The following is a 10,492-nucleotide window of genomic DNA, read 5'->3' as shown; positions in this document are numbered from 1 at the left end:
CAAGTTAGAAGCAAGCAAAATCGTGGAAGCAAGAAGAGAAGAAAAAAAAAGGAAAGAGAAAAAAAGGGGAGAACCAAAAATTGTCCAAATCTTCTCTCTCCTCCACATCATCACCAAAGATTGTCCAAATCACACAAAGGAAGAAAAAAAAAATCGTCCCTAGGAGAGAGAAAAAAAAAGAAGAAAAATAAATTAGAAAAAAAAGGAAAGAAAATAAGCAAAAAATTATAGGAAATTTCTCAAAATTTATTTCTCTCTTCTCTCTCCTCCATCTTAGCACTTTTGGACTCAAAAGATCTCACAATCAATTGTGGGTTTCTCTCTTTTAGGAAAGAGAAAATTGTTACCCTACCTCTCCATTCTCTATAAATACAACTCATGTAAGAGGAGGAGACGCAATTCATTCTTCTTCTAGTTTTCTTTAGTTGCTCTCTCTCTTCCTCTCTCACTCTTTGGTTTTAGTTCTTCTCTATTTTTGTTTTAATCACTTTTGTAATAGTTTTTTTTTTATGTCAATTAATGGAAGCACTCTTTTATTTTTATTCAGTTCTTTTTATGTTTATGATTTATGCAACTGAGTTGTAATTTTTTAAGTTATAGTTCTAGGCTTAGATCTAGGTGACAAGATCACGAGCCGTGGAGCAATTTTTATTTTTCAAGTTCAAGCATTGATTCAAGTAAGTAGGCTCCTTCAGTAGTCTTCTCTCCCCCCTCTCATTCCCTCTTCTGACTACCCTTTCTTTCTTAATTTAGGATTTTTATTTTCAGTCGTTACATTATTGCTATTCCTTTCCCCCAAGGTTCATGGCTAGTGTATGTGTTGGCTTTGCCCCTCCTAGCCATAGAACCATCAATTTATTGTTTTTATTTTAATTGTCTCCCTTTCCCTAAAGCCAAGTAGAGAAACCCTTGTAAGAGTGACTCTCTGGTCAAGTAGGGAAGCTCATATTATGATGCATCCCTCGGGCTAAGTAGAGAAACCTACTTGTCAGTCTCTCTCTAGCTTTATCCCCTTTCTTTTACTTTATTTTTATTTCAGCATTTTTTTTCCTTTATTTATTTATTTATTTTTTAATTGCGTGGGTTGTTTATTTTCAGTTATTTATTTATTTAATTTTAATTGCGTGGCTTGCGTCTTTAAATTCTTAGATGATGAATGGTTAGGACGTTATTTTTAGGACGGTAATTAGAATTAGATCACAACCATTAATCAGTTCACTTTCGCATTATTAAAAGAAATAAAAAATAAAGTGGCTGCTCTCCCTGTGTTGGACCCGTAGCTATACTGATCCGTACGCTTGCGATTATATTTTAAATCTCAAACACACACCGAGCCCTCAACTCAGCTAGGTTCTTCGGTGTATGCTTCGCCAAAGACCCTTTTAGCTCTTTATCTTTGACGCCTCCCAACAAGACCGTGAACTCTTCTTTCGGGTCCAAACCTCTAATTGTGATCTTCTCCTGCTGGAAGCGCTTCATGTAGCTTTGCAATGACTCTCCTTCATGTTGTTTGACATTAGTCAGGTTCAATGTGATCTTCTAAAGGGGTTGGCTACTGGAGAATCCCCTCACGAAGAAGTAACTCAAATCGCTGAAGCTGTGAATCGATTTTGTCGGCAGACGGTTGTACCATAAACTTGCCGCTCCTCTGAACGTTAAAAGCAAGGCGCAACACATGATATTTTCTGAGACTCGGTGAAACTGCATCGCAACCTTGAAGCCTTCCAGATGATCAAAAGGGTCTCCAGACCCGTCGTAGGTGTCATATTTGGGTAGACGAAAACTGATCGGGAGTGGGTCCCTCATTACCTCATTGGCTAGAGCCGTGTCATTAGTGAGGTCCGGCTCGCGAGTTTCCATCTGCTTTTCTGTGATCTTTCGGATCTCGTCTTTCAGGTCTAGGATCATCTGCTTCAACCCCGAGTCCTCACGTCTCTGTCCATCTCCTTGGCGTGGTCCCTCATGCCTGGCCCCGGTGGCGCGTTGCATCTTTTCTTTGGATGCGGGGCTTTCCCTCATGGCTTGGTTTTGAGGATTCCGGCTAGACCTTATCGATCCTAAACTACTCCAGTTCTCGTCTTGGGCTCACTCTGGCTGGACATGGGAGCCTCATGGTGCTCCGCCGGTCCTTTGAGAGACGGCCTTGGAGACCTCCTTCATTGTCTCGGCCATTCGGTCATACTTCTCCTGAAAGGCGTCGAACTGCTCCCTTGTCACATATTCCTGTGCCCTAGGAGGGGGTGAAAGATTACTATCTCCGTGTACCAAACATCCGACCGAGAGCTGGTCCCTCGTGGAACCTTCCCGATCATTGTTTTCCCGTTCTTCACCGATTTCCATCGAGGGGGGGGGCCCTCCTAAAGCTTCCCCCTCATCCATGTTTGTACTCGGTGTTGCTCTGGTTTTCTTATGATTGTAGGTTTTCCCCACCATTACTGTCGTTCCCACAGACGGTGCCAAATTGTTACTGCTGAAAATCCGTATGAGCCGACCCTACACAAGCATAGAAGGCAGAGGCCCGAAGGTATCTCTAGGATTAGTCCTCCGATGCCTAAGTTAGTAACCGGCAGAATAATGTTTTTACAGGAGTAATGGTGGGTGTCGGCGTACCTCCCTCCAAGTTTCTCTCGGGTTCCCTCTTATAGGGTTTCTCGGCCTAGGGTTTTGGGAACCCCCCTCGGGCATCTTCTTCTCACGTGGTTTGAAGCCTTACGGCCTCCATCGGATGGGCGACACGTGTTCCTCCCTCAGATGCCACGTGTCTTCGCCTTATTGGGTAACAAATTCTATCGTATCAGAATCTAACCCCATAAATACGTAAATGTGAAATTACATATTATCACTAGAATGTAATAATAGTGATTCTTGTTGAGGGTGATTCATCATGTGCTTGTGCGAAGATCAATGGAAGTATACAAAGAAACATGTACAAAAGTCATTTTCTTTTTTTTTTATGGAGGGTGGATCAGTCATTTCACTACCCATGTATCTGACCACCACCTCCATAGACACAATTTGAGAACGAGAAAGAGAGATCCCTCTTCATTCGAAATTCCAATTTTCATCTCGTGTGTTTTGAGATATTATAGTGAGTGCAGGCTAAGCTTTTACAATCTCTGGAAGCAAAATCATACACATGAATTTTCTATTCAATTCGTGTAGTGAAAAATGGACATGGTAGCCAGCTATAAAGGCTCTCAGTTGAGGTGCAGTGGTCAAAATTCTCTCCTCTCCTAACCGTAGAGAGAGGCTGTTTCTCAACTTAAACCCATGACCACTAGGTTGCAATAGAGCAACCACACCATTGTACCAACGTCTGCCTCATTTCATGCATATACAGTAATACCAAATAAATTGGCCTTGATTTCTGCTTGGTACTGTTGAAGGCCCAACTTTGATCCAAACCAGAACACTTCCTGTCTGGTTTTTGGGTAGCTCTGCTGATAAATCACTAGGGCAGACGGAACAGGAAACAAAACTGTTGTACAAGAATTCCATTCGTGATAAATGAAAATGCTACAGATCTCAATTTCTTGCAACAAAAAAATATTTTGTTTATACACAATAAAAACAGACATGTATTGCAGGCTACAAAATAATAATGAAAAAAGAACAACCAATAAGCACCTTTGATATACAAAGCTAAAACACATTAGAAGAATTTCCTCTCTTTTCACTGTAATTGTTACAACGGAAAAAACCCAAAACACACACTACCCTTTTGCATCTCATCTCCTCTTGAGTTCCAATGCCATCCCTGCTTGTCATCGAACCCTTCTGGGCTTCTGCTTTGACTACTTTGGTTAACCCACTGGAAACATTTACACTTTACAAGATGCTCCTGGTGGATTGAACATGCCTTGAATCCATGATAGGAAAGCAAACTGTCCCAACTCCAGATAAGAAAATGTGGTTCTCCCAAGTCGCATCACCATTTTAGAGCATTCCTACAGCCATAAAGAAACATAAGAAGGTTCCTTCATTTTCAGAAACTTATCAGTATTCTGGAAAGCTTGTAAATGGAATATTACAGGCCTACATGAAATTTGAAAGAATCATGCCAGTTGGGTGATAGAATCAAGCCATAGGGGATCAAGTAAAATTTTAACTCCATATATGTTTTGGGCTTTCTGTGAATATAAATTGATTCTGTAGTCATGTCTAATTTTTGTTATAAGCACTGTCCCAAAAGCTCAAGCTGTGAGGGGTGCACCATAATGCTATATCAATAGTCAATAACCCCCCCCCTCCCGGCGGGCACATGCAGGCTCACACACACACGGGGCTCTGCACTTGACACCAATACTTGGCACCAAGGTTATAAAGTACAAGTGCAGAACAACACTCCCTCGCACCTACCATGGATCAAATACCCGACCTCCAGACTCTGATATAATGTTATAACTGCTATCCCAAAAGCTTGAGCTGTTAAAGAGGGCACACAACAATGTATCTCAAAAGTTTTGATATGAAGCAATAACTCAGCATTGTGACTGTTGCCTAAGATGAGTGCTGTCCCAAAAATTCAAGATGAATAGAATGTCCCAAGGCTTATGCCACCTGGGCTATTTTTATTAGGTTTGTCTTGTAAGCCTTGAAAATCCTCTCTCCATCCCAGTCGCCGCCCTTTCCCACGCAGTGAGGTACAGATCCACAGGAAAACAAGCCCTATAAAAGGAGTCTAAAAATCATGATGCTTACCTCCATTCTATTTCTGCATTCCATGCCATTAGGGTTCGTGTAGTGATCAAAGCTAAGTTGCATGGGAAAGAAAAGTTAGCAGTATAAGATTTCATATCATCCCCGACAAAACCTGCTGACGAGGTCTTGCCCTCACAATTGTCTCATCACTATGTCTGATCCATTCTGAGAGCCTCCATGGCTTCTGCCACTTCCACTTGAACTGCAACAACCACTGATGATGACTCCTCTTCCACCTCCAGAGCTTTCCAGCTTGTCCGACAGCTGCCATCTTCTTCACTGATAGTTGTCCAATTGGTATCATCTGAAATCAGGGGGGGGGGGTGGAATCCAACTGCATAACCAAATAACAAGGCATATCCCAGTTCCCAACCCAAGAAATAGCATGAAGTGAAAGATTAACCTTCCGTGTCTGGTCCATGAATGCTGCTGAGTCCCTAACTGAGCCATTAGCAATGCCTGCTGTATATTTGAGTTGCTTCTGTGCAGGTACTGACATTGGAGACAAGGGCCCACTCATGTCATCAGCAAAGTGTTTCAGTGACCCATGTGAGTTCCCCTGTACAATGCCAATCTTATGTGTGAAACAAATAACAAAAACCTTTAGATAAATAATTTCACATTAAATTGGAAACTTGAATCAGAGAAAATGTGACTCATATGGGCTTTTCGGACAAAACAAGCTATTATTTTATGTTATTTATTTAACTTTTTACTCGCTATAACTATTTCATGGAAAAACAAGCTAATAGAGGCTTCAAGGGATGACTGAAGGCTAGGTCAAACAGTTGATCACCGTTCTTCCCCAACTCTCAATGATGAATATGGCTTTTGGTTTCTTTGTGCTAGTTTCTTTTTTTTTCCCCATAAAAGGGGGGAGGGGGGAGGGGGGAGGGGAGGGAAGAGTTGCACAGAGAATCTCACCGAAGCTGACGTAGCCAAGGCAATGGCAACAGCTTGCTCTCTCAGTTTTTGCTGTTTCTCAATTTCCTTTCTCCGTGCTTCACTCTGTCGTAATAGGCCTACAAGTTCGTTTAACTGCTCTTTCATCTCCTTCATTTCAATTTCCTTCTCCCATAATTGGCACCTGTTGACGACATAAAACCTAATACTATAAGAATAGGCAATCACAATGTGGCTAGAATCAAGGAGTACTAAGCTATAGACAAGAAAATTATCCTTCTGCGGCCATGTATTCTGTACTGGGAACTAGAAAACATGTTAAAAAGTCAGATTGGGCTCAGAACTTGCTGCAGGCAATCCATTTTACCAGAAAATGTGCACTACTATCCGGAAAAAAAATGTTTTTTATGCTTCAGAAAGGAAAATGAACAAACAGGCATAATAAGCACTTAGTGGATTAATGCTTCAAAAAGGAAAATGAACAAAAAGGCATAAAAAGAAATTAACGGCTACCTTAATTTAATGAGATGAGAAGAGTTTATAGAAGGTGGAAGTTAGTAGTGAATCAAAAACATGTCCCTCTCCAATTATGGTGTTGACTCGGTGAGTGGGAAAGGGAGATGACAGGAAAAAATTGTGGCTCTTAAGAATCAGTTGTTTCATCACAAATTTTGAAATTCGAATTACCTCTTCCATTTTCTTCTATTCCTAGATCACCCTTGCCATCTTTACAGGATACAATGTCAATAAACAACAAATTTGTTCTCATTCAACTCTATACTTAATTTTGCTCTTGATGTTTAGTACTTCATGACCTATCCCCTTCATACAGTACTTCAATCAACTAAGAGATTCTCTGAGCTCTTTGCCAACTAGACTTAGTAAATGCAGAAAAATGGGCCGATTTTCAAGTTGGTTGAAATTTAGAGAATGTTATTGCAACCCTATGAAGCTCCAAAGACACAAGAGACAAATAAAAACAAATCACCATGACTGCTACTAGATACATTTCAAAGAGCACCTTGCATCTGCTGCTGCATTGAACATGTACTGAAGTAAGCTCTTTGCATCTGCCATTGAGCGCAACTGGTTCCAACGTCCACGGCCAGAAAAGGCACGGTCCCGTTCTTCTGCCTCTGAAAGCTGTGATGCCATTGTCACAAGTGTGTTTGAGGAAATGCTCAGCATGTTTTCAAGGGATGCAATTCTTGCCATTCTTGCATTTGGTGACATGGAGGACACTCTGAAAAGAAAGAGGCAGAAGAACAGCATTCAAGAAAGCAACTCAATATGCTCATATTAGGCTTCATTACATTTTCTCCATTTACACCCATATAACAGAAGAAACTTAAAAAGGGGAGGAAAAAAATAAAAATAAAAAACAGAGATTGTATCTGAACTCCATACAAAAGCAATCTAACACATCTACATACCTAGAATATCCATTCTTTCCACCTGGGGGACTAAGCCCCCTTGCAGCACACTCATCCACTTGCTTCAATACAGCAAGCTCTTCTGCCAGGGCAGCTCGTCTGAAGAAGAGAGTGAGTAACACGATTAAGATAAACAAATCAGACCATGTAAATTATCCAGCATCACTACATCAGAGGTGGCAGCACAAAATTGATTTTGAGTACATACACTTGGCTTTGCTTCTCATACTCAGAACGGACTTCATGCACGTTCACCATGACTTCTAGCTCATGATCAAGCCAGCGTTGTAGGGATTTTTCATTGCTCTGGAAGAAATTCAAGTTACCATAGTTCTCAGGACAAATGACCAGAAAAATAAAAACAATAATAAAAGCAAAACTGTCAGATATTAACCATCTACCTGGCCACTTGGCACACTTCCATTCGAGGTTACTGGAATCAACAGCCAATGACAGAAATGATTAGGAATCAAGAAAAGAAAATGACCAAATTAAAATTGAAAAAAAATATATTTCTTTACCTGAACTGTCACGTGACGTAGACTTTCGTGCTTCAAGCAACTCTTTTAGCCTTTTGGTGACCATTGCAGCCTCTTCTGTCTTCCTCTGGAGAACCTATGAAAGAGAGAAGTTTCTTCTCAAGTTTGGCTGTGCTTGTTTTTGTCAAATGAAATATAGCCCTAGTATAGATAAACCAGAGTGCAATCACAAATTGATTTTATGGGGAGGTTCAGTTTTAAATTGCATTCTTGATAATGAAAAAAATATGGGCAACACTAGTCAATGTGACAGATGTTTCCTCATCATGAGGATAGTAAGTTGCAAATTTTGAAGCACAGGCACAGGTGAATGTCTCAAATGTTTCTTCAACACAGCAACAATTTAGAAATTGAAATAAGCAATAGAAAAGATGCTATTCTGAGTTTGTGTTCCCCAAAATTTGCCTAACGGGAGCATTTAAGGTCCATTGATATTATTACCATGTGCACGTGTTTATAAATGCCACACATGTGCTTGTGTGTGCAACCATGTGTGGGGAGTGTTGAGGGTAGTAACTGCATAGTGGACGCTCAATACTGGGATCATTTGGTTCTCATACAAGGGAACTGATGGATTATTGTTTGTATATCATGTAAATGCCAGAAAAAAAAAAGCAGGTTTTTGTAGCGATCCCATCTTATTTTTGTAGATGGCAAGGAAAACAGAAATCATGTAAATTTCAAACAAGGTTCCACTTTTAGGATTTATAAATGAGAACAGGATGTTTATAATTGCAGAGTTTGTTTCATGACCGAACTCATCATCATTTTCATATTTAATAAGGAAAGAAAATCTAAAGTGAACAGATATTCAGGAATGTTGAATTTCCATTTGACGTACTTAGGGGTTTAGAGACAGCTCTGGCCCCCTCCCATTAGGTTGTAAATTTCTTATTTCACCAAGATGTTAAGCGGCAGGCCTAGAGCCCAGGAGTTCTTTCAGGGTATTTACAAAAAAATATAAATAAATAGAAGAAAATACATATAAACAATACTGACCATTTTTTGGCGCTGATTTAATGCTTGCAGTTTATGCCTCTCATACTCATTTCTCCTTCCCTCCTTCCGTAACTGTAAAGCAAATAAATCATCAATAATAATACAAATCTAGTCATTATAATCTAAGAACATAAAAAAAATGGGGGCGGGGCCTGGGAGGGTGGGGGGGCAGGAAGAAAAATTGACAGTCGCATAAGCTATGATGAAATCATAGTCTCCTGTCATGCATACATGATTTTCCATTTAACTTGCTCTAATGTCACACTTTATTCAGGAAAATATTTAACATAAAATGCAAAAGGTTAAGGTAAATAATGTTGTCCAAATGAAAACCTTATCAGTTTAGAGAAATGGACTGAATATATGAAATTCCTAGCACCATAACAACTACATCCTATAACTGTATAACCAGACATGATCAAGCTAACATTCAACAGCACAATCAATGGGTCCAAAATTTATGGTCTCTCGCTCTCTCCATAACAACTTTATCTTCTAACTGTACAACCACACATGATCAAGCTAACCTCCAACAGTACAATCAACGGATCCAAAATTTATGGTCTCTCGCTCATCTATCTATTTTTTTATAGGTAGGCCCCAAGGGGAGTTGAACTCTTGACCTCTTTATTGCAAGGAGTTGGCCTTTGCCAACTGAGCTACCCTGCTTGGGAAAACTATTATTTGCGCATCCAGGGAGAAGGAAACAGGCTCTGCCCTAGTGCAGATTCCAATATAGCCCTCTCACATAATAAACAGTGGTCCCATACTGGCATTCTCTCTTCTATTCAGACCATGTGGATCCCATATGGATGATACCATTCTCCAAACACACATTGGTGTAGCATGCAGATTCTTTCTTACATTGTCGTGGGAAACCCTCCCCCTATTATTATTATTCCTATTGTTGTTGTTGTTGTTGTTGTTGTTGTTGTTGTTTATTGCTGTTGTTGTTGTTGTTGTTGTAGTAGTTGAAGGCATCAAAATGCCATACAAGTGTCACAATACCAATGTTTTCCTCCAGAAAAAAATGATTTCTTATTAAAAAAAAAAAATCATTTCTAAATAGTTTTGAATTTAGTTTTTAGCACCCTAAAATCAACTGAACACTTGTAATTTATGCAAAACAAAATTAAGAGAACTGGTATTTTCAAGTATGTATACCAACAAATAAATGTGGTTGGAATTGGACCATGGCTAGAAAGTACTATACATGATTAAATAAGGCGATGGCATGAGCATATGCTATAATCATTATTGATAAAGTGCAATCTTCAATTTCATTCACAGTGCATATGAAAAGAATAAAGCATACAAAAAGAATAATACCAGTGTTGCTAAAGACTATCATCCAGGAGCTTGGTAAAGAAAAATATTCAGGCCTAGGCAAAGCTAATCTCAAGAAATGGAAAAATATTTCAGGTACCTACTCAACTATATTATGGTTGTCATAACATCTAGGCGGCCCAAAGGTGTTGGAGGAGGCTTAGACCATACTTGTCAAGGCGTCGCCTAGGTGTCCAGGCACCTTGGGCACCTTGTTTTTGGACTCTCTCCACCACCTTGGGTCTCCTAGATGCTGTGACAACTATGGCTTAGATGCAAGGCGACCAAGGCATCCAAGGTGACCAATGTGCTTGGACACCTAGGCGACGCCTTGACAACTATGAACTACATGCATCAATAGGCCCGATTAGATCGACAGGAAAAAAGTAGTGCTATTCGGACATACATTCCATTTCAAAAATATTGAAGGTGGTTATAGGGATTAATTAGCTGCTGTAGTAGGAACCAGACTCTTTTCCAACAGTAAGATACTACTCTTCCCAATGCCCCTCCCACCCTGTGCCTTGTCAAAGAAAAATTTTCAGAAGATGCTTTTGATCACAGGAGAATCCTGAACTATATAATAAAATA

General features: G+C 39.9%; 1 protein-coding gene across 1 annotated transcript in view; it reads right to left on the bottom strand.

Moving 5' to 3' along the window:
* Positions 1-3,501: 3,501 nt before the first annotated feature.
* LOC122071306 (kinesin-like protein KIN-4A) overlaps positions 3,502-10,492 on the bottom strand; it is a 19,756-nt gene continuing 12,765 nt past the window's right edge. Inside the window, exons 8-17 of the mRNA XM_042635630.1 lie at positions 8,576-8,683; positions 7,559-7,652; positions 7,439-7,470; positions 7,246-7,343; positions 7,038-7,136; positions 6,626-6,847; positions 5,626-5,788; positions 5,105-5,260; positions 4,702-5,005; positions 3,502-3,947 (exon numbers count right to left, since the gene is read on the bottom strand). Coding sequence (XP_042491564.1) covers positions 4,793-5,005; positions 5,105-5,260; positions 5,626-5,788; positions 6,626-6,847; positions 7,038-7,136; positions 7,246-7,343; positions 7,439-7,470; positions 7,559-7,652; positions 8,576-8,683 — 1,185 coding nt within the window. The 3' untranslated portion in view covers positions 3,502-3,947; positions 4,702-4,792. The remainder of the gene's footprint in view (positions 3,948-4,701; positions 5,006-5,104; positions 5,261-5,625; positions 5,789-6,625; positions 6,848-7,037; positions 7,137-7,245; positions 7,344-7,438; positions 7,471-7,558; positions 7,653-8,575; positions 8,684-10,492) is intronic.

The sequence above is a fragment of the Macadamia integrifolia genome, unplaced genomic scaffold (assembly GCF_013358625.1).
Source record: "Macadamia integrifolia cultivar HAES 741 unplaced genomic scaffold, SCU_Mint_v3 scaffold_204A, whole genome shotgun sequence".
NCBI classification, from domain to species: domain Eukaryota; kingdom Viridiplantae; phylum Streptophyta; class Magnoliopsida; order Proteales; family Proteaceae; genus Macadamia; species Macadamia integrifolia.
This window is presented reverse-complemented; position numbering and strand designations above follow the sequence as displayed.